The following is a 24,562-nucleotide window of genomic DNA, read 5'->3' as shown; positions in this document are numbered from 1 at the left end:
AGGCGCTGTTACTCGGAAGGCAGCCCCAACAGGGTCTTCCCTAACTTAGAGATTTTGCTTGTTGTCTCTTTTGCACAGTAATTCCATCAAGCTGGTGAATCTGCTGTCCATATTTATCAGCACGTGGCTAACCGCAGCCGGGTTCATCCATTTGGTAAGTTATCCTTAAAGACACTTCAGTTCTGGCTTTTTCTGAAACAAGCCCCTTTCTGAGTCTTTTTATTACCTGGGAGACAAACTTCAGACCAGCTGTAGAATGCAGGCAAGGGCGAAGCAACTGCACAATTGTCTGGGTTTCCAAGCCTTTTACCCTAAACTAGTTCCAAATGGTGAGTCATGTTCACACTATTAACCTGCGTTCTTCAGCTCACTGCTGGGGGCTTTCATGGTTTTTCACCCTGTCTGCAATAACCCCTTTGAGCCACAAGATGGCAGTGCTTCCTCAGCAAACTTCTGGAAAGGTTGGCAACCAGGTTGGAAGTTTGACCCCCATCTCTTCGTAAATAACAAATTTACATTCCTCAATGTCTCTCCACTTTCCCCTTCCACAAAGCCCCCTTTGATTCTTTTTTCTGATTACTTGTCAAGTTATTTTGTATCTCAAAAATGTTAATTCTTTTAAATTAACAACTCCTTTGAAAGCCCTGTATTATTAAGTCAAGCTGCTCTCACCTCCCCAAGGCAGATTTCCCCTTGCTTTTAGGGAGCACAGCTATTGTGGGAAGTGTGTTTTGTACAGACACAAACTGTTACAAGTGGAGGGGGCCTCGTCTAACTCTGAAGCTTTGAGTAAAGACGCCGCTCTCTTGCTGAGCCTCTTTCGGCGTAAGGAGTGGGAGGAGGCATTCTGTTACCTCCCCTTGGGATTTTTGTGACTATCGCCTGGAGGAAGACTGCTGGGCTGTCTCTCAGCCACTAGATCTGATGGTTCCCCACCTATGCCTTTATGCTGATGGGATTTGGGGCTGAAATCACCTTTAGATAATCACTCTGATTCTGCCAAGTGCCCAAATCACAGATACGGAGGATAGTTGGTTGCTTTCAGTGGCAATGACCTCACCTTACTATTGTGCGAAGTGCCTTTTGCTTCACTAGGAAACCTCCATGGAAAGGGCACATTGAGGACAAGCAGTGATGTGTGAAAGAGGCCAGGTCTTGGAAACTTTCTTCAGAGGTAGAGCTGGAGACCTGGGGGCCAGGAGGTCAGGGACCAGCCATCCACAGGGACCCCCTCTTGGCAGGTCACAGGTGTTGGCCATCCCACGTGTTATAGGGCTGGGATGTGGGGTAGAACTGGAGACCTAGCCCCTGTCTCTCCCTCTTTCCTGACAGTCTCGAAAGTAGCTCTCCTGCCTACCTCACAGCTTTGTTGGCTGAGTGCATATATAATGGGAGGGCAGAAAGTGTTCTGTGCTGTCTAAAGCAGAGGTGGGCTGCCTGCAACCCTGGGGCTGATCCTCTTCACACCCATTGCCTCTGGCTGATTTCCTGCTTCCACTGCAGAGTTGGGTTGTCCCTATGGAGAACAGAAACCCTAGGGACCACAAAGCTGAAAATATTGACCATCTGACCCTTTACAGACAAAGTTCACTGACCCTTGGTCTAAAGGGTGTGCAAATGTGGATAATTCTCACGAGCTCACATTTTGTGCTCTCCAGGGGAGATCCCTGCAGCCATTGCTGACATTCTGTGAAGCAGGGAGAGCCTAATCAGACTGCAGGAGATACTGTTTGGGGTTCAGGCATGAGATCTGAAGGAGCAAGGTCCCCTGGGCATCTCCTTGGTCAAAATGATGAAAGGAGGAGGCCCCCTGCGAGAAGATTCAGAATTTCTTTGGGACTGAGCAGGAACTCACAGAAGGGCCAGGGCGGTGGGGGCGGGGTGCTCTCTGGCTCTTTCCTGGGAGAGAAAGCTGTAAACCGTGGCTAAAGGCAATACCCTAAAGTTCTGCTGGTCTCCTGTCTGTAACAATGAGAGGAAAAATGGCCTCGGGATACATTCCTCAGTTCCTTCCCTTCTCTGCCCCCATCAGCGGAGCAGGTGGAGTCCAGTCCACCTCCTCTGCTCTCTGCTCAGAGGTGGTGCGCATTCCTCAACAGTTGGGGACAGCAGACTCTGTGGGCTGAGGATACCGTGCATCCGGAAGCAACCTGGATGCTGGAGCTTTGGTGTTGCTGGCTAATTACATACATAATGTTTTTCCTTTCTCTCCCCGGTCCCCTCGCTTTAGGTGGAGAATTCCGGGGACCCTTGGGAAAATTTCCAAAACAACCAGGCTCTTACCTACTGGGAATGTGTCTATTTGCTCATGGTGACCATGTCCACTGTTGGTTACGGGGATGTTTATGCAAAAACGACACTCGGGCGTCTCTTCATGGTCTTCTTCATCCTCGGGGGACTGGTAAAAACTCTTTATTATGATGTTGATTTTTGTAGTCATCAATATTTTCTATTATCCACTTTCTTAAAGCTTGTGTATTTGATACTGTGTTTCTGCAGAAGTGAGTGACTGCCTTAGTGTTACAATCAGGTTAGGTCAATCCAAATGCAAAGGTGACTTTTCTGTATCCTTCTTTAGTGTATTGAACTCGTTTCCCAGAGACCCAGGTACGTTGTCCTTGTCAGGGACAGCCGTGTATCCCAGAGCAAACCTAATTATCTTGAGAAAGTAATGCTCACTTACCAAGTGGGAGTGTCTGTGCCTTGGTAATATAATTCAGCATCTGACACTCTGCAGGGACAGTTGCTATCACCTGACCTGGTAGATACGATGATACTCTAGACAGTTTGCGGTTTCAAGAGCTCCCCGCCCCCTTCCTGGACCTCCCAGAACTTCCAACAAACACTGTGGCTGGGGCCTTGCCCAAAAGAGAGGGTCCCCACCCCAGAGGATGGAGAGCCCACCGGTCTCCTCCGGGTGGACATCACCACGTGACCTGAGTACGGTTTTGTAACTAGCCAACCGACTGCCTGACAGCGACCCTCCAGGGATTTTTTTCCTCCCACTTTGTAAGTCAGAAAGTTTGCTTTTGTGGTCTGGGCAGCTCATCACAGTTGGTTAAAATGTAATTTTCAAGGGGGATTTCTGGCAACTCATTAGCAATTGCTGCCTTTTGTCTGTCAAAGTAGCTCCTTTTAAGTTGAGATTTTTTTGCCGTGTGCGAGGTAAGCGATTAAGATCCTTATCCGCACACAACTTTCCCATATGTACACCACACACGCATTTATTGAATGCATACATGTCTCTGTTTGGTATGCATGTGGCGTATACATTTGAAAAATGTATATAAATGGATGCGTGCGTGTGTACATTAACACAGTGTTCCCACAGCATCTGTGAGGTCCCTGCAAATAACGAGACCCTCGTATCCAGCCACAAGCACAATGTTTGTTGGACAAAACATGGCAGACTTGTCTCTCCTGGCTATCCTTTCCTCCCATGTGATCTCCTAAATTTACCTTTTGTGCTTTGTAGTAATTTTTTTAAATAGAAAAGTTTATATATTTTTACATCTTCTTTTGGTCTTTATTGTCCTTAATTGCTCATAAAGGCATGGATGCTTATTTGAATTTTAATTAGAAAGAAAAGTCTTCTCTTGAAATTGTGTGTGTGTGTGTGTGTGTGTGTGTGTGTGTATGTGTATTTGTGTGTGCATGTGTGATTTCCCCAGCATGCACACCCTGATTTCTCTTCAGGAAGAAGAGCTAGATGTCACCTTGTTTATTCCTGTCTCCTTTATATTTTTCTTGACTGTGACTTTTTTTTAAGTTGTCTAGGTTGGCTCACATTTGTTTTGTCCTGTGTATTTTCAGGAGCTTGCCCCTTTTGTGGTTTTATTTTATCTTTTTTTTTTTTTTTTTTTTTTACAATCGAACATATTAATATGTACCTTTGCAGTTCTAATCCTTTGTGTTTTCAGATCTTAGTACCCACCCCCCCTCTGAAAAGGTCACCCCCTTTCTTTGGCCTGTCTTTTTAGTCTCTCTTCTGTCTCCTATCTTCTCCTCAGGCCATGTTTGCCAGCTACGTCCCTGAAATCATAGAGTTAATAGGAAACCGCAAGAAATACGGGGGCTCCTATAGTGCGGTTAGTGGAAGAAAGTAAGTATGCCAAGAGGTTTTGCTGCCTCCACTGTGGTAGAATCCTCTCTGCATGCCATTTTTTTTTTTTTTGGCTCTTGTTTCTTTGTTTCATGCATGTAGGCAATGTTTGCCCGCTACGTGCCCGAAATTGCTGCTCTCATCCTGAATCGGAATAAATTCGGCGGGACTTTTAACAAACATGGAGGCAGAAAGTAAGTCAGTTGCATCAGAAAGGATGTGGTTGAGTGACTTTCAAGAGCCCCTGTGGCTGTGACACCTGAATCCTGCCCCTCTCCCACCCCACCCAACGGGCCTCACTCTGTGTGGGGTGTGATGTCAGAATTACCCCAGGAAGTGATCACATGTGGACCCCACTGCTGAGGCCAGTTCCCATTCACAACTTTCTTCCCTAGCCATCTTTCCAAGAGGCATAATGAATTTACCCTGGAAGGGGTCCATAGATAACTGGGCCCATGTTTTCTGTTCTGATCCCCAACAAGTCAACCAAGCTCACTTATTCTTTATACCAACTAGATAAGTGATGACATTCTGGTTTCTCAGACTGAAAGTGAGGCCATCCTAGGGGGGTTTGTGCAGCAATGACATGGGCTCACACTCCAGCAGGGAAGTCCTAGGGAGAGCAAGGGCAAGGTTGCCTTGGTTTTGGGGCCACCAGGCAATCTGTTTTCTTTTGCCACAAGGCGCTGGACTTGTCCTCAAAGGGACTCATTACTCAGTTGAACTTCCTCCTGGGCAAGAAATAGTGTATTTGTGGTATGTCAGAGCAGGGCACGCCGTTCCTGATGGGTCTTTTGCTTGGTTTCCCATACACGGATGCTTTCTTCTGGGGACTGTTGCAGTGTGTGCTCAGATCATTTTGTCAACATCACTGTCAATGTAATGGGTCCACTGTCAACCGGAGTTTTGCTCCTAAGTAGACGCAGGGCCTGACCGCTCTGTCCTCTGCCAGAGCACCATCTCGAGAGGAGAATCTTCGAAGGGAGGCAGGGCTGGAGGCAACCATTCTGTACTTTTTTCTTTCTGAAGCTTTTTCTTGGGCACTCAGCTTTGTTTCCTTTCGAGTTTTTATTTTTGTTTTAACTTTCACACAGTAGGATGTCCACATCTTGAATGTACAGCTCAGAGATTCTGTACCTATGTTCACACGCAGTAACTACCCCCCAGATCAAGATGCAGAATCGTTTCATCACCATACTCCTTCCCACTCACAGAAGTTCCTATCACGGAACTAGGGGTTTGTTTTGTTTTGTTTTTTTCTCATGCATTTTTAAATGAACTCTTGAATAAGCCTATTTTGTTTTTAAAGAGAAAAATAAGAGCGGTAGCATCTCATTTCCCTCCATCGCCTCCTCCTTGCCTGACAGTCACGTTGGATGGAGCCAACCTCCTCTCCCGTCAGTGATCCCATGGCATCCCGAGCTCAGGTGTCCAGTCCTCCGTTCAGAAAATGAGGAGGTGGGGAAAAGGACTCATTTTCTTGAACTACCCACAGGACGCCCGTTTCCTCGCAAAGGCGCAGAGGACAGCGGGCAAGAGGAGGCCAGTTGGCGTCTTTTCCATGGAGGCAGCACAGCCCCCTCCCCTCTGATGGAGTCCTCCTCTTTCTATTACCCTAACAGCGCTGGATGAGATAAGGACCAAGCTGTTCCCATTTCAGGGCCGTTGGTTGGATCCAAAAGGCCAAATAAGTCCAGAGATTTCCATTGGTCATTTATTCCCTGCCAAGAGGAAAACAGCTTCTCCGTCCTTTTTGCCCTGAAGGTGCGGACAGGTCGCCATAAAGCAGAAGGCGTGCGAGGGGCTCGGGCCCCCTTTACGGCCGCCCCACCCCACTGTCTCCGCCGGTGCTTCCCCATCACTCGCTGCGCCCGGAGAACTCTGTAAAATCAATTGCCCTGAAGTTTGTGTTGAAAACATTTCTTGACTCTCACTCGAGGTACATTCCCCCTCCCCCCACAAAATAGCTTCCGTAGCCCAGTGTGTGTAGGACTGGATGCTTTTGTGGATGGGTGACCCAGCTGAGACCCTGAGACCCATGGTCACTGCCCTGCTCCGGTCCATCCAGTCCTCCCTTTGCCTTGTCTTCCCCTCCCAACCCTGCATGCCGATGGCTTCAGATCACAGACGTCCGGCAGCTTTTGTTCTGGCTGCATCCCCGTCATCTTTTATCACCGCTTTTAGCCTGCTTCTCTCTCTTTCTCTCTTTCTTCTCCTTTTATGAAAATGCACACTTTGCTTTTAATGTTCACTTTGTGTTCTCCGATGTCCCCTGGACCCTGTGGACAGAAAGTAGGTTCTGTCATCAGCACTGGGACTGCTCACTTTACTTTACGCATTGTTTCCTGGTTCAAAAGCTAATTACCAAGTAGTTTAAAGAAGCCCTTTGGTCACTTAGATCTTTCATCAGAAAATATAAGCTTGGGAAAGGAGCGGTAATAAAGGGCCATTAGCACCCTTGGTTTGATGTTGTTTTTCCAGTCAGTGGAACAAGATTGATGAAATGTTATGTTTGGCCAAAATTTGAGTTTTCATTTGGAATTCAGTGTTGAGAGAATGGGCTGTCAGAATCAATAAGTTTTCTTTCGCTTGGGATATGGGCATGTGGTAGTAATTAGCAATATAAGGTCTTTAGTGGAGCAACCAAGCATGGATTCTGGCAGCAAACATAATGAGAAGCTACAGTTGTTCTATTTCTAACGTCAAAAAGTTTCCAGATAAAATTAAATGCATTTGCAAAAGGAAAGCAGCTAAACTTTGTTGAAAGATGGAGTTCAGACTCTTAAAATAGCCTGCTTCGCCCCGTGTTTTTGTGTTTGCATAAAGATATATGCTTTATTCATGGACACACACACATGTATCTGTTGTCCCTAAGATTTCATCAGATGGATGCCTGGAAAGTCATTAAAACACACACATAGTTAAAGGATTTGTTTATATGTGCATATTTTACTCAGAAATAACCTATCTAACAATATAGTAACTTGTCTGAGAACTCAAGGTAATGCATAACCCTAAAGCTACAGAGACACAAAACTTGGAAATTCAAAGATTTTTTAAACGAAAAAAAAAATTTAGGTGGTGAACCATGGGGTTTTGTGTATGCAACACCCAGTTTCAAGACTTTGGAGCGTGTGAAGATTTCATGGTACACCATTTTCAGAATGAATCTATGTATTTGGCATAATGTAAACACTTCACGTAGCATCGCCAGAACATCCTCACCACCAATACGGCATTGAGACTCACGGAAGCTTACTCCAACGTTCTCATCAATATTTCTCTCCTCACCCTTCACAGGACACCCAGAGCCAACAGTAGGTGTAGGGAGATGTGTGCATGTGTGAGTGTCAGCCACTCTCTAGTTTATCTATTTGATGTAGGGGGTGCTGCTGAGATTAGGGACTTGGGTGTCAGTAGCCCAAAGATTTGATTAGCATCTGGGGCAGGCAGTATCTCTCTGAGTTTGAGGTCTTGGGGTCAGTTAGCTTCTTGGGCTGACATGCCAGATCTTGTTCAAAAGAGGAGCCCTCCTGCAGCCCAGCCTGCCTCCTGAGGTGACTGCCTTCCCCTCCTCCCCTCCCCCATGTAAGCTCGAAGCTGCTCAGAGGTGGGCGGGCAGAGGGCTAAGGCTTCCATGGCCTTTGGGATCCCAGCTTGCTCTCCTTCCTCCCACAGCCCCTGCTGTTTCCCCCAGAGATTGCCTCTCTGCCTATGACTCAGCCTTCTCCTGGTTAGTTGATGAAAACTGACAAGATCATGGTCCGAGGTCACATGGCCAAGGGCCATGGGAAATAATCGGCCACAGAAAGGAATCCATCTGCTATAACGGCCTTGTTAGGGGCGGCCGGGTTGAGGTGCCATCCAGACCTTGTACTTCCCATGACGGGCTTTTGGGGCTCGAAACTGAGGCAGCCCCAGGCCAGGTGTTGGGGAGAGGGAAGAATGGATAGGTGTGGGAGGACAGAGAGAGAGGGATGGACAGTTGAGGACAAGGAGTAAGGGAAGGGGAACAGGAAACTGAATGTAATTTACTTGCAGGAAGTTCCCCTGGCTGGATGGGTCCCTGTGCCCACCTTCTGCTTGGGGAGTAGTTACCACAGACTAACCTGGTTCTAGCTCCAAACCAAGAAAGCTGTCTGTGAAGCCTATGTGCTGTGGCTCCTTTTAGAACTCTTCCTTAGAGAGACAGAGGAGTGCCACACACTTCCGGAAATGAGAACATGAGCCCACACAGCCCACGCCCTGGGGCTGCCTTCTAGGACAGTAATAATACCTACATTCACCTTCAAACTTCCTCGTCCTCACGGCAGCCATGTGTGGCAGGTGCTTCCCTCATCTCCATTTGCACTGACTCACCTGGCTTCACACAGCTAGTACAGGGTGGACCTGGGATCTGAACCCAGGGGCAGTCTGCTGCACTGGGCTGTGCTTCCCCATACACCTCTCCCCAACACCTGGCCTGGGGCTGCCTCAGTTTCGGGCCCCAGAAGCCCGTCATGGGAAGTACAAAGTCTGGATGGCTCCCCAACCCGGACCCCTATAACAAGGGGGTTATAGCAGATGGATTCTGCTGCTCCAGATCATCCCTTGAGGCCCCTTTCTGCTCTAAACTTAATGAGCTATCATTGTGTGCTTTCCTCCACCCCTGCCCATGGTGGGGCCAGAACACGGCACACATGATGATGAGGGAGAGAAAGGCCTGAGCCTCACTTCGGGCTTGTCTCCTCCTCCTGCTTATCGGGTGCCTCTAAGGAGCCTAGCCCCAGGGTCAAGGACCGAAAGGTGGAGAGGGGACGAGACCGTTTCTCCTTGGATTTTTTCCATTTCGTTAGACCAGAAATGTATTTGCCTTTTGAGCGTATCTAACAATGAGGGGCTTTCAAGGATGGACAGACAGATAGCTGACCAAAATGAGATCCGTGCCTTGTTTGTGTATTTCAACACGCTCATTCCCTCCCTGGCTCCGTCCTTTCTGGGAAGGTCATTTCCTAAGGGACCCGCCCTGGTGGATGTAATGATCTGCCAGACTTGGACTCCCTCCTGGGCAGAGCCTACCTGCACATCAGCTGAAGGAGAGCGTCCTCTGCCTGGTGGACGTGTCCACCTGCGCCCTTCGCTTCCTCAGCTGGTCTGCAGCACCGCTCAGAGCACTTCTTTGATGTTGGTTTCTTAACTGTCAGTGAGAATTAGAGTAGCAGGAGCCCCTCCTGGAAAGTCCTGGGTGAGCTATGCACCCTGAGTTTATTTCATAGCTTTTAGTGAGAATCTTAGCCCTCGGGAGGCTGCATCCTCCTGGAGGGAGTTGGGGCAGGTCTCCCTTCAACCTCAGGTGTGGCCTCAGGGTTGTCAGAAGAAGCCTTAAAGCCAGAGAGGTGGGCAGACTTTATCATGCTTTTCCATTTAAAAATGAAACAGAGGGCTTTTTATGTTCTTTAATGTCAGGGCTCATAGGGCTCATTTAAAAGAAAATTTCAAGAACAAAGAACACAGAGCACAGTTAGTTCCCTGCCTCACTGTCCGTCTGTATCATCACCTTCGCCGGTCCCCTCGTTCAGTCCACGGACGTTCACTCAGTGCCTCCGCGTCAGGCACGATGCTGGGAGGCGGTGGGCGCGGGGGACTCAGGGGTGAGCAAGTTACTCGTGGAACCTGCCACGTGGAGGTTACAGTCTCCGGGAGGTGACAGGCAATAGCAAGAAAGAAAATGCCAAGTACAGGTTTTAATCCATGCAGCTAAAACTCAGAAAAAAGACATAAGATTCTTGTAGAGCAAAACAGGAATTATTTACAGGGATGACGTGGTCCAGGGAGGTGACACCTCGGAGGAGGGGCTGCTGCAGCCTGTTCGTCAGCTACCCAACCAGCTTTTATTGCTGTCGAGGCTGAGGGGAGCTAACACGTTAGACTTTAAAATTCATATTATAGGAACTTCTCTTGCACACTCCGGTCTTCAGTTCTACCCCCGCAGGACTAAGTTTCTCTCTCCAGCTCTATCTAGTTTGCCTGTAAGAGTGCTCTCCTCTGAACGACCAGGAGAGGGCATCCTTCCCTGGTTCCCCATTACCGGGTCACTTTATTTTGTATCTTGCGTCTCCTGGACAAGCCCTTCATCTGCCTCTGCATTTTTTGTTCCTTTCTGAGACCACGCTCTATTCCCTCCTGCCTGGCTGTCCATTTTCTCCACCACTCAGGTTTTGCCCACCTGGTTCTAGACCATTAAAAAAAAATTGGAATCTTAACGATGTGCTGTGCCAGAACTAGCATTATTTATTTACAAAGATTTATTTTTATCTACCCCCTTGCCCTAGTCCACTTCCTCCCTCCCAGGAGAACTAATGTGAGTCGTGTCTTTATCTTCATCTCTTCCACGTATGTTTATTGAGTGCTTGCTGCACACCAGGCCCTGGGGACAAATGTATTTCTCCACACCCATAAACGTCTCCAAACACACCACGTCTCACTTTAGCTCTCGGTTACATTGTTTGGCCACCAAAGTGGCTGGGGAGTTCGAACTTAGAGCTGGTGGAAACCTCCCCTCTTGGTTCCCGGAGGTGACAGCCTTCCTGCAATAACATTTCCTTCTCTGCTCTTTCTGAGCGGGCCGGCCCTCGTGCTTGGGAGTAGGATGTAGGGCTGATTCTGTGGTCTGACCACCAGGTCCTTCCTTTCCCATCGACGTGTACCTTGGGCAGTACTCCCTCCCCCTCTTCACAGCCAGCAGGGTTGGGGGGGGTGCTGGTCCTGTGAGAGATGTTCCCTGTACACTGCCATTCACGACGCCTGCATCACAGACATCACTCTGTCTGAGATGTGACCGACGCTCTGCATCTTACAGCAAATGGTTGGGATGTGACCAGTGCTTTGCATTTTACACAAACTTCCATGCCTCCACGAGTCAGCCCTTACAGCCCTCTCGTTGCGGGGCCCACGTGGTCCCCAGCCTGAACTCTCAGCAGTATTTTCAGATTCCTAGATTTTAAAAGCCATAAATTAACAAATCATCAACATATCACCAGGAAGGATCATCTGGTAGCCATTCTAGTCAGAAGGAAACACAGGCCCCAATAACTGATCTTCACAAAGATATGAAGAACTGTAGACAGACAGATACAGTAAATAAGAAGACAAACAGATAATTCAAGTTGACAGGCCATCTTGGACTGATTAGGCATTCTGCTTTGATTAGCCTTAAAATTTTGGAGGGAGGGAGAAAAAAATGAGATTGCCCTAATACTTTGGAAAAATGACCCCTTGACTACTTCTGAAATTCAGTACCGAGGGGCAGATACCAAAAGCAAGTGTCAGTAGATGCTGTATTGTGTAATGTAAAGTGCCAGGTATCCCTTTCCAACGAGAGGGGTCTTGGTGGGTGTGGATGTGGGCACTTCTTTCTCTGCATCTGCTTTGGATTCTTATAAGCCACATCTTCAGGCCTTTCAAACTTGAAGCTCTATTTAAAGAGACTTGGATGCATATTAAATCAATTTCCTGATAATACAAATGGAATGAATGCTTGTCTCTGTCCCCCCCCCACCCCACTTTTCTGCTGTCTCTCTTCCCTTCCACACACTTATCAAAATGTTCCAGCTATTGTTCTGAAAACAAGAATAGAAATGTAGGTGGGAGATGAACTGTGTACCTAAAAAAAAAGTCATATTTAAACTTAGACTTTTGCGCTCAAATAGTCTTTCTTCCATTAAAGAAAAAGAATTCTGAATATGACTTTTCTAATTATAATCCCTGAAGATTCTTTCTGCTTAACCTCACATTTGACTGGGTGAATCCTTGCTGGGTAAGTTCTTAATCTAAAGAACAAACACAACCATCTGAGACTAAGTTGCGCTGTGTTTTCTGTCTTCCTTGATGTCATTCATTCTGATAGAAGTCTTTCCACAGTTGTGCAAGGCGGTTCCTCATAGATTTGGGGTTTATCCCATTGATGTTGCCATCATGCACTGAAAATAAACCAGGAAACTCTAACTGGCCAAGTCCAGTGTCTCTTTTTATTAAAAAACCTTAGAGGATGATGCAGCGTGAAACTCGTGGAAACTCGATTCTGTGCCTCTCAGGGTTTGCGCCTCCACATCTTGTCCTGGGGTTGTGTAACAGTGACTTGCTCCCACCCGCAGAACTGTAGGGGCTGCTCCAAATGTGCGTTCCCCTTGTCAGTAAAAGCCATCTTATCTCCCTTTCCTCTGCCTTCTTAATAAGCAGACATGTTCAGAGAATAGATGGATAGGCGCATGCCCATTTCTGTGAGAGGTGTTATGACCTTAGCCACTGATCTCTTCTGGAAGTACCTTATGGCATTCAGAGGAAAGCTGCAGATCCCGGAAAGGACAGAGATGAGCCAGAGAAGAAGCTCTGGGATGTGCAAGCAGAGACTCAGAGAAAGTCCACATGGGGTTTCACCATCAGGATCAGTCAGCTCCCACTGCGAACTTAGGGTCACTCCACTCAAGATCAAAAAGCTCTGATTGGCCTACTTTGTGCAAAGAGCCATGATTAAAGGTCCCAAGACTGCATCTGATTGGGGAGAGGTCATTCTCCAAATTAAAAATGAGGTGCTATTGACAAAAAGAAGGGTGCATGCTGGACTGGTGAATACAACCAGTGTGTCCTACACTGAGGTTCTCAGCACTTTTTTTTTAAGACTTGGACTGAAGCTCCTTTTAGCCAACAGGATACAAAAGGTGTGTGGTCATTGCAAGTGCCCGGTGTAATTTTGTGATTTTGGATGGTGGCGGTACCGACACAGATCCCTCTGGGTGCTTTAGGTCCTGACCATCTGCACAGGATGAGATGCATCACCTTTGTACAGAAGGTTCTGGTCCGGTCAGGACATTCCAGGATTCTCTGCTGGGACTGCCAGTAGTCTGTCCTCTGACCTTGGGGCTCTGTTTTACAGAGGTGCCTTTGCTGCACTGTTGGGATCTATTTGCTCAGCCTTCTGCCCCCATTTAGGGAAACAGCCAAACAGCCTGTCTCCTCCAGAGTAGCTCTATTGACAGCTGGATAAGATGATTACTTTATTTTCTTCCTCCCTAGGAGGGAGAAGGCATTTCCTTCCTTTGTGATTAGCAGAGTACTCAATGTGGACCCTGGGTAGGCAATTATCTTATCTCCGAACCTCCTTGGATTTTGTTTTGTTTTGTTTTTGGCTTGCTTTTGTTTTTCTTTTTTTTCATTTGTTTTAACAGGAAATAATTAAAGCCAGGGTTTGGGATTGTGAGCTCCCTACCCGTCACAGTGGTTGTGTTTTCATTTTTATCCTCCTTACACATACTGTTCTCTCACCTGGTGGTAGATCTGAGGTGGCAGAATCAGTCAGTGATCTGCAGCCTTTAACTAACTGTTAAATGTCTTCTAGACTGTCTATGACATAGGGTGTTCAAGCCAAGCACGTAGCATCAGCCAGTCCATGGGTCAACAGTTCTTGGACGCCCAGCAAGTTTGGGAGGTCCTGAGCTGGGTCCGAGGGTGACAGGGAAGGACTGGGCCCACTCGGCTTGGAGTTGAAGCACCCCATGTGGAAGGAAGTTCCCTTTGGGACAGGCTCTCAGTTTAGGAGGCAGTGGGAAGACAAGACTGGAATTAGCCGTCTTCCTTTTGGGCAGTGGGGTCATCAACCTTAAGGGAAAACCTGGGTCACAGGACATGACCCAAATCAAGGGAGGCTGCCTCTGAAAACACTACCAGGTAAGACAGAATATAAAGCCCAGAACCTTCCTAAATCTCAGTTTGCATGAGAGAGGCTCATGGAGAGAGAGCTTTGTAGACCCTGAATGGTTCCGGTCCAACCTAGGAGGGACCACATGAATCTTTGTGTACTGACCACTGTGTGATTTGGATTGTGGGGTCTCTTGCCAACCCTGTGCTGCTTTCTAAGTGACAAAATGCTGTCAAATTCCCTTGGCAAGTCCTTCTTAAAATTCATTCCTATCTGATGCGATTTCCAGCGGTGGGAGGCGTTGGGGTCAAGAGGTAGGACGAGGAAAAAGTGTGATTAGAAGGCTCAGCAGAAAGACAGAAGAGGTTCTAGCATATGTATTTGATATAAATATTACAGTTTTACAGAGACATCTAGATCAACATGTGCCACATTTCATCCACCTCTTTGACAAAGTGAGCACCATGTATTCAGGGAAAGCCGTATAGGATTTTCAATTTACCCTGGATGATTTGTTGTGACAGGATAGCTATGGGCTTTTTAAGTTCTTTATACTTGTTCCAGTAAAAATGGATATAGGATCTTTAAAAATAAACAGCCCAGAGCTGTGCATTTTACATCATCTTCCTAGAGTGAGGCTCTGCTAAAGAGAGATCTAAGACCTCCCTGCCCTTGTGGGACATGATGCAGTCGGACTTGCCTCCGTCCTCGCTCTTGACCTTTCTGGGGGCGGAGGGTAAACAGGGAACTGAATTAGGAAGCTATCGCAGACATCTGGCCAAGACAGAATGGTGTGTGCTTGGGTAGGGCAGAGAACCGGAATGCTGTGGGAGGATTCATCCGTGTCTGTGGGTGCAGCCCCGTCAGTCTGGGGCTCTTTATTTTCTGGTGACTGGCCCCAGGGCACATAAGATGGGTGCCCCCTAGCCTCCTGATTCCTAGCCCAGACTCCTTTCAGGAGCACCAGCTGCTTTGGTTTCGAGGGCATCAAACTGAGTGGGTAGGTCTGTCCTTGCTCGGGGACTCCTCTTGCACTGATCTCTGGACCTCAGTTTCCACATTAAAATAATGCGGGTGCTGGACTCAACATTCACCAGGGGCCATTCTGATAGGAAGATAAACGTGAGATGTGGACAGGAGCCCATCACTAGATCCAGCATAGAACTCTTTTTCAAAGGCCATTCCTGGAGTCTTTTTAAAAGTGTGTAGATATTAATATGTTCTCATTGAGCTAAACTCAACCTCGGATCTCTGGATAGCTCATTCCCTGGGACCTGGAAAGCTTTGTCTGGAGGCCTCCTCGCTATCCTCCTCTCATGCCTCCTGCCATGAGTCAGTTCCCCTAAGCAATCCATTCTGAGAGACCCTGCTGGAACTGAGCTCTGAAACTGACATTCTGCCTCTACTGGGGCATCCTGGCCTTGCTGGCCCATCTCCGAGAAGGGAGTGGAGGGACTGAGGGCAATGTGTGGCGTTCCGCTGTGGAAGTGGAGATGGTTGCTAATTGAGGGGGCACCCCAATGTGTATTTAGTGACGATGTGCCCGTGAAACAAGCAGTTGGTAGTTTCCTGGTGAACCCTGGTAGAGTTCCTAACAGGCATGCATCATTCTGACCAAATCCCACTCAACCACATGATGCCATCCCTGCCTGCTCCCTGACACACTAGTGTTACCCACTCCTAATTTGATCCATCCCGTGTTTGGGAGCCTGTACCCAAACTAGGCATGCTTGCTTACACTGGATGAGTAACTCCTTCCCACAAAATGCCATCAGCTACTATTTTGGCCTTTAAGATGCTTCTTCATGCATCTGAAATGGCTCTTTTCATCCAAGCCATTAACATGAGTTTATTCCAAAAAAGAGTTGTTCATGGGACTTTATAAAACTTAAAAAAAAAAAATCAAGAAGTCTGTCGCATCAGAAATGGTTATTGATTTAGGTTTGGTGGCCATCATCACAAACCTAGTGGCCAGGCCCTGTACACCTGTCATTAGGATTGTCAGTAGTCTGAAAAGCTCAAGTCCAGAACCACAGATGGGAACAGCGTCAGAGTCCTTCATAGCTCTTTCCTAAATATTCCCTGTTGTCAACGGTTCATTTAGATTTTTGTTATTTTGTGGATCCTTGGGCTGGACGTGGCATATAATGTCTCAGATGAACTTTTGCATCACCTTGCAGCCCTTTGGCTCGCCACATTGTGTGGCATCAGTTAAAAGCTTGGTTTTGAGTTTCTGCTGTTGCTCAGCCTTTGCTGTCTTGAGCTGGCTGGCCTGGCTCAGCACCTGACTAGGTGCAGCTAGAAGTCTAGTGATACTACAACATAGTGATGCTTTACGTGAGGTTCATTCCTGTTCATCCCAGTCCCCAGGACAAGCCTCTCTCCTGCCCCAGGGAGGACCCTGCAATATCCCCTCCACTGTGTCCAGGAGGACCTCTTATTGGCCCAGCATTGTCTGTTGTGAAGGAGCAGAAGCTGAAATACCCAAGTTTCTGCTCTCTTCACTTCATCACCTTGGTCTTTGTGAGAGTTAGAGTCAGAGACCTGGATCATGTCCTGGGCAAGTCACTCACTATTTACTGTGGGATGTCAGGCACTTAAGGAAATCGAGGTTCAGAGACGTTATTTGAAAAGATGCAGATAGTAGGAACCCAGGGTTGTCTGAGGATCAGGTGAGACTCCAGGAGCAATAGAGTGCTTTACATCTGCTACATCCTGATTTACAGATATCACATTTAATCATGCTTACAATGGCCCAGACTCTCCACTAGGCCCTTCACTTGCATTATCTATTTAAATAAATCCTCAGGATAACCTCATGAATCAGGTACTAGCACCAGCCCTTCAGAGACTCTGGCTTTATAGTTGTAAAATGCAGAATTGGTGCCTTGCCTGAGACTATTTAGTTATTTAGTGTGTGAGCTGAGCTAACACAGGGCTATCAAAGTATGACTCTCACATGGTAGATTTGTAGGTGTCCAGGAACCCAACAGAGATAATTTTGGAAGAGGTTCTTTTTGGCATTCTTCAAATCATGCACCGTGAACAAGCATCACTCAGCTTCCAAGGAGGGCACACCCTGCTCTCAATCTCAGAATATTTCAATTATATTTTAAATCACTGAGGATGTGAGGAATTCTGCTTCTCTTTTCCCAGCAATAACATCCTTCCTCAAACTATTGCCCTTGGAAATTTCAAGAGTCCTGAAACTATTTCTGGAAAATAAAATTTCCCCTTTCACCATTCATCCCCTGCACTCCTGCAGGGCCCCCGGCGCTCCCTCAGATCCGGGCTGGTGGGAGCAGATCTTCTAATGCAGATGCAGAGTTAGAGAGGCAGCTCTTCTCCCCATACATCAATTCTAACTGCATTCAAACCTTTTCAATATGTGGGCTCCTTGATAACTTCCACTGTATGGAAAACAAAATGGAGGGAAATGATTATTGGCACAAAAGGGGGAAGCTGTAAATCTTCAAATCAGATAGAGGACAGATTGGAACAATATGGGTTCTCCAAGGTTGCCATGATAATGTACCTAATAACTCTTCTTGGGCAAAAAGGCAATCTGCTTTCAATCAATCTCCCTTTTTCTGAGCAAAAATACCAATTATGTTGAAGGAATATTTTTTTTCCCTTCCTTTTTGATAAAGATGACTCTCCACCCCAGAAGTCATGCTGTAGCTTAAAGATATATATTTTCAATTGTCTCGAGTGGTATTGGACAGCTAGCACCAAATGAGAAAAGTCAATCCTTTTTTTTCTCCCCTCTCCTGCCAACATTCGTCTACTTCTTAAGAGAAGTGAAAGCTAATTAAAGACTTAAGGGATAATATTGATTGCATTGGAATATATTTTATATGTACCCAGCACATTTTCAACTAAGAGAACCCTGACTCTTTTCTAAGGCTGAATAAATCAGCTGGCTGAGTCTTTGATTCAAGGGTGAGAGGGTGAACTCATCTCCTTCCCTTCCACTTCTTACACATCTGTCCTGGAGATGAATGATCTCAGAAGAGGAAGAGGGAGTGCTGGCAGATGTTCATTCAGTGCTTTGCATACAGGATGGGAAGGATGGATGTACTGGCACTTCCCCAGACCTATCATTGATTTGAGTCCAGCTCTGAATGATAACCAGGCTTATGCTGGTATAGAACTTGGAGCTTTGCAGTCCTTGGTGCATGAGGGTGGTGGGGTGGTATTAACCTCTCAGCTCTGTCCCCTCTTGAGTAGGGATCAGTAGCTTGCCCAGAATCACACACATCCTTGGTGGCAGAGCAGGGAATCAAGTCTGGCTTACTTTCAGGAATAGCCTCAACCATATATCTAGCCCATACGTTGGATTCATACTGGCCTTGTTCTCGATCATGGAATTTTGTGGGCAGGGAGCATTAGAATCGCCCCCAGCAGCCCCACTGCCATTTGTGAAGAGGTCAGATCAGGAGGGAGATCCTGTTTCTCCATCATGTTCTGAACACATTGGCAAGCTCAGAATCAGAAATCTTCAGAATCTGCAGATACACACTGCTATATAAGAGAGATAAACAACAATGTCCTACTGTATAGCACAGGGAACTATATTCAGTATCTTGTAATAGTCTGTAACGAAAAAGACTGTGAAAAGGAATATGTATGTATAAATGAATCACTATGCTGTACACCAGAAACTAACAACGTTGTAAACTGACTATACTTCAAAAAGAAAAATCAGAAATCTTATTCAGAACATGCATATTCATTTGCAGCCTGTTTTGTCCATATAAATGCACACATGCCACAAGTAACCCTTTAAGACATGACATGATGAAAATGTATATAATCTAATTGTTCAGTTTATATCATGGATTCTGACATATGACGTGTTTCAGGAGGGAGTTAGTCATGCGGGTTTGGGGGCATACAATTTGGATGGGTGGCCAAAGGACCTTCCTTAGCCTAGCAGTGCTGGCCAGAGAGCACAGTGATCACATTAAACGTCTCTTCGGAGGTAGCCCGTTGACATCCTTCCCTCCCCCACGAGGGCCTCTGCTAAGTGCAGCTCCGTAGCAGTAACAGCCCATAATGGTGATATTATTAACTGCATCGTGCCTATTATTGATTTACTCTTTGTTCTGCATCATTATCCTTTCACCAATGAGTTTACCGCATTATTCTCACATACTTAGTCAAGCACCAAATTACAATGGAAGGGCAGGCTCTTGTAATGGCATCTCATGGAACATTACATAAGTGATCATCACTGCCTCCTCTTATGAGCTGCCTCCAGCCGCCAGTGAGCTTTCTGCCTTATTGGAACGTGCATGGAGCAATTATGAAGTGCAGGGGGCCTAAATTTTTCCCACGAAAGTACTGTGCTTCACGTCCGCCACCTGCCCGTGCCTCAAAGCCCAGCCAGGGAGCCAGCCTCTGTCTGCCACTGTCAGCCTGAGGGGCACAGGAACTTGGGCTGAGGCTTTTGTGCAGTCTCTCTACTGGAAGCCAGCAGGCTTGGCAGTGGGGCTAACTCTCGCACCACAGGACTTACTCCTGCTTGAGCATCATATATAATGAATGTAAGTGGCCACAGTCTAGCCCGGTGTCAAAGTCACGTTGGTCCAGGAGCCCAGAGATGTTGGGAGCACTGTTCTTCCAGTAGTTCTGGAAGATGGGTCCATCTCCTCAGGGGAAGCCGCTGTCCCCAGAAACAGAAGTCCAAACCACCCTGAAACCAGGCAGACAATTCCATCCTCATCCCTTCCTAGCTTCCCCCCATCGTGAGGTAAATTTCTTTGTTTCTCATGGAAATCTCAGGCACCCTGAGGAAGCAGCTGTCTGGGGTCGCACAGCCTGCGGCATGATCTCAGATTCCATAGGTGTCCCATCCCCATTTAGCCCTGAGTAATGCTCACTTACCGTAAAGTGTTACCTGCCCCCATTGTCGGAGGAGTTACGGCGGAAAAATGCAAAATTTCCTTTTTACTGCTTATGGCCAGCAGGGCCCATAAGGTGTCAAGCCGCACATTAGCCACCCTGATAAAAGTCCGCTTTCTTACACACAAAATCATCGTTTCAGCAAGATTTGTTATCTCATTACCTGATAAGCTCTATGTCATAAACCAAGACTCATTCGGTAAATCTCCTGGGAGGATGCTTTGTGGGCAGAAAGGGAGAGATATGAATCTGCAAGGGACTTGATAATGCAGCATTTAAGTGCGAGCATAATGTCACTTATTGTTAAATGCATAAAACCACTTGGCCAAACGGTTGGGCTTTTAATAGGATTTTGTGCAGCATCAGGTGAGAAGCCATATGCCTTCTCTGTCGAGGCGTCTCTGAGCACCTTCCCGCACTGCTGCTGCTTTGCCTCACAGCCCTCTGGGGAGGGGAGCTGGGCTTTATGGAGGCCTCCTCGGAAGAGGCGAATGTGTCCCTGCAGCTGCGTGCTTCCTCTATCTTGCCGGGGTTGGGTGCCGGGTCCTCGCTGGGCTGCCCTCCTCTCATTTTCCTCTCTCATTCAGGCACATCGTGGTCTGTGGACACATCACTCTGGAGAGCGTTTCCAACTTCCTGAAGGACTTTCTGCACAAGGATCGGGACGATGTCAACGTGGAGATCGTCTTTCTTCACAAGTAAGAGGCCTCTGCCGTTTGAGACCCTCCGCCCAACCAGGCGCCCCTGAGGAGGACTTCCTGAGTGTCTGTAGGAGGGGTGACATGAGGGTGGCATTGAGGTACCAGGCAGAGTTAAATCAGCCATGATCTCTGCTGGCCTCATTAGAGAGGACAATGTGGAAGCAATGGAAAGGGAAGCAACACACTAGCTCAAGGTGAGAACAACACCTGTCTCTATGGAGGCGATTCCGGCCAATAACAGTGGGTGGGGTTCATTATGGGTCAAATATGTCATTACTGTCCCCTCAGCTGTCTGGGTCTGTGCGATCCAGATGTGTCCACAGAGTCTGGTGTGGATTGTTCATGAGTGCAGGACCAACATAGCAATCAAGCAGACACAAACATAAGAGGAAGCAGGGTATAAGGTGATAGTAGCAGTAATCACAGCTGCCGTTCCCAGAGACCTGCAGTGTAGCACACAGAGCTGGTCGCCATGCACACCGTCTCTCCTCACATCAACAGACGGAGCAAAAGTACGTGCTCAGCTCAGAGTACTCTATCTGAATCCTGACTCAACCACTTACTGAACAAGTTATTCAACCCCCTGGGCCTCAGTTTCCACATCCAGAAGATGGGGAGATCAAAATGGTTTCTATCTACCTTCTTGGGCTATTGTGAGAATGAGAGGAAGTAATCCATTTAAAATATACAGAGCAGAATCAGGCATACAGTAAGTGCTCAGTGAATGTTAGCTATTACTGTAGAAGAGAAAATGCATTAGGCTGCACAGTGGACTGAAGAGGTAAGTCTTATCCAGTTTGTTTTACAGGTGGGGAAAGCAAGGTCTCTCCCCTCCACTCAGTGCTGTTGAGACCCTTTGCCTGATCCCCTTTTAGGTAAAAGGCAGCCTGCCACTGGGATGGAGAGTTGGGAGGCCTGGGCATGTTGATGTGGGTGGCCCTGTGCTCTTCTTTTATGATCATGGGGCCAGTCTTAGCCCCAAGCTGCCAAGGGACAAAGTGCACGTGCGGGTGTTGGCTTGACATGGGGTTGGCTGCCCAGAACTCAGTCCTGCTCTGAGATCCCAGTCAGCTTGGCCCTGTGGCTGTTCTGGGCATCTCCTTCCTTTCGGCACTTGTGAACACGAAACCGGCCACCATGTTCGAGCTCTAGCATTTTTCTCCTTAGTGGTGGCTTCTCCAGGTTCTGAAAAGACCGGCCAGGCCATGGGCCCAGGAGCAGATCCCGTGCATCTAATTCACTCCTTAGCCACTGATGACCCGCAGTGGGGCCCGTCCTCTGCTGAGCGCTTGGAAGGTTCAAGAGCAGTGTAGGGTACAGGTTCTGCCCTCATGTTGGTTGGGCGTCTCAATGAGCACATAAACAATAAGGAGAGCACAACAGGGACCCTGTACTGACAGACCAAAGTCAGTTTAATCCAATGGCGGAATCATATGGGGCATCTGCATCGCGGAGAGACCACACTCCTTGCATTTCTAGGGCAGGCGGGCAGGCATCCTGAAAGAGGCTTGACTTGTGATGGATCTGGAAGACTGGTGGGATTGGCAAAGGCAGCTGCTTTTCTCTAACCCACTGATTTAGTCTGAATCCACAAGCTGGCTGCTCATGCTTCAACTGCTGGGATTCACCTTGGTGTCCCCAGCATCCATCCGTGTCAGCCTTGTAGTAGATGGCCCAGTTAATTAACCTCTCAAAGCTCTGGGTTAATAACATACCTTCCTCTAGAGTTGTTTTGAGGTTTAAATGAGTTAATACTTGTCAAGGGCTTAGAATGGTGTCTGCCACATAGTAAATGCTCAAGAACATTAGCAGTTATTATTATTACTGAGTATTACATACATGGTAGATGAAAGTTGATTAACTCAGTCCTTGGCACCTAGTAGATTCTAACTAAATGTCATCTCCCAGTGCCTAGCACAGTACCTAACAGTGAGTAGATGTTTTTCATCTCTGCAGAATTAATAAATGAATGAATAGGTCAACCATTTTTTTTTTAATCTTTGCCCTGCAATGGGAAAGATGGCAGTATGTAGCTCAGCATTGAGAATGATGAGTAATGTACACACGTGTGAATCAAGAATGGTACAGGGAGTGAATTAACTCTGTGTGTGGCTGCTCAGAGGTGACATTTTTGATCTGGGTTCTGGGTGGGGGGTTGGGGGTGGTGAAAAGCCCATGAGGTTGAGAAGCATAGAAAAGGCTTTTGGTGGAAGGAGCAGCAAGAGGGTCTGCCAGGAAGACCTTCGGCTCACCCCTGGTGTCACAGCCTCAGTTTCTCAATTCATAAAATAAGGGTTCCGTTCATAATGAAGTTGAAGACATTTTGCCTCGTAGACCTCAGACTTTGTAAAGGTTATGAACTTCTTTATTTTAACTTGGTCTTGGTTTAGGCTTTCAGCTGGGCGGGGGTTTGACTTCCCTTGAGTGCAAGCCTGTTATTTACGGCAAGAAAGAGGGCTCCTTTGAACATGGAAGCTTTTCCCCAGGTCCCTCTCTGTGAAAATTGGCCGGAATGGGGGCTACAGTACCTGAGTCTATTATGTTAATGGCTGTTTTTCTCTCTCTCTGCACAGCATTTCCCCTAACCTGGAGCTTGAGGCTCTGTTCAAACGACATTTTACTCAGGTGGAATTTTATCAGGGTTCGGTCCTCAATCCACATGATCTTGCAAGAGTCAAGGTAAGAAGGAAGAAGTGACTTCTGCTTTTACTCCATCTGGCGGGGGGAGTGTCTCTCGTGAGGGGACATGCCTCCCAGGGTGGCCAAGAGTCACCTCCAAACCCCTAAGGAGATAAACCAGATACTACCCACCTTGATACCACCCTTGCACTGGTCCCAGGACTTTGTTCTGCTGGTCCATGGTAGACCACCTATAAGCATTCCACACCTGGATTAATCATAACTGGCTAGACATTGCCAGTTCCCTTAATATCAGCATTACAGAAGGAAGTAGACCAGTTGTATGGCCTCAGTAATCTCGTATATGACATCATAATCAAGTAATTCCCATCTTGAATAGTTAGGTTCTTTTTTTTTTTTTTTTTTTTTTTTGTGGACATACTGGGGATCGAACCCAGGTCCTCATGCATGCTAAGTGCACCGTTTACCACTCAGCTATACCCTCCTCCTTTCCCCATCTTGAATACTTAAATTGGACCTAGCATAGCTCTGAAATCTGTTATTTACATCAGAAAGGAACATTAAGATAAAGTGTAAAATAAAGTTTAACCAAGCCATAAAATGTTTTGAGCTTCTTTTCTGTCCTCACCAAGGACTAAAGGCGCAAAACTAAACACACGGGTTATCTGATAGCCCTTGGTAATGGGCTAATCTTTCTTTCTAGAAATTAATAAGTTAGAATCTTCTTATAAACCACACTTCTAAGGCTTATCAGGGAAAGGGAGGACGCCGAATGGTATCTGCTACTTTACTCATGTTGTATAGATTTTGTAAGCACGTGCAGTATTGCATGCCAGCGGGCACAGAATAACATTGTGAGCCCACTGACATCTACTTGCTTACCGTGGCCACCGCACAGTTCTGTAAATAATGTAATTGGCAAACATGAATAAGCCAAAAGGATTTAATTAAGTTCTTTGCTTTATGAAAGAAAACTAGAGACAATTTGTGATACACCGTGGAGGAAACCATGCCCTCCCACCAAACACAGGAACGGTCTGTTAAGTGCAGCGTCCCAGGTGAGGACAGAATGGAGCCAGCATGGGGATTCTTATGCTAACGGGTCCAGTTAATCTTAGTATTATCCAGACGTGATCCAAATTATGTCTGATGTGAAGTCTTACAGGAACTTGGGGAGAATGGTTATTGTTGATGGACCTCATTTAGCTGCAAGCAGTTATTAGCACAACTCATGATCCCCTCAAAGGAGTAAGTCTCTGCTGGCACGTGTTTAGATAAGTCTGGAGGTTGTATTTTGAGGGTCACCTGTAACACATCATTTCCTACACATAGGTTTGTTGGCTTTTGAATACCCGAATGCTAATTGAATATTAATCAGCACTGAGCTGTTGTCTGAGTTAGGGCTCTCATTTCCTCTTATTCCACAGTGAAGAGGTGAAAAAAGGTTAGATGAAGGACTTCGGTGTCTAAATTTCTGAATCCCCAACTCCTCAGTTAACTTGGTAGTCTGAGAGAAGGAGTTTCGCTCAGCTCACCTAA

The 24,562-nt window shown here is 46.9% G+C and overlaps 1 protein-coding gene across 16 annotated transcripts in view; it reads left to right on the top strand.

Annotated features, from left to right (window-relative positions):
- The window catches only part of KCNMA1 (potassium calcium-activated channel subfamily M alpha 1), a 711,960-nt gene that overhangs the window by 483,444 nt on the left and 203,954 nt on the right, over nt 1-24,562 (top strand). For all 16 annotated transcript variants that reach the window (XM_032491958.1, XM_032491957.1, XM_032491943.1 and 13 more), the window contains exons 7-11: nt 79-154; nt 2,231-2,401; nt 4,011-4,102; nt 20,270-20,380; nt 22,957-23,062. In XM_032491958.1, coding sequence (XP_032347849.1) covers nt 79-154; nt 2,231-2,401; nt 4,011-4,102; nt 20,270-20,380; nt 22,957-23,062 — 556 coding nt within the window. The remainder of the gene's footprint in view (nt 1-78; nt 155-2,230; nt 2,402-4,010; nt 4,103-20,269; nt 20,381-22,956; nt 23,063-24,562) is intronic.

Source organism: Camelus ferus, chromosome 11 (assembly GCF_009834535.1).
Source record: "Camelus ferus isolate YT-003-E chromosome 11, BCGSAC_Cfer_1.0, whole genome shotgun sequence".
Lineage (NCBI taxonomy): Eukaryota > Metazoa > Chordata > Mammalia > Artiodactyla > Camelidae > Camelus > Camelus ferus.
The sequence above is the reverse complement of the archived record's forward strand: the minus strand, read 5'-3'. Positions and strand labels throughout refer to the sequence as shown.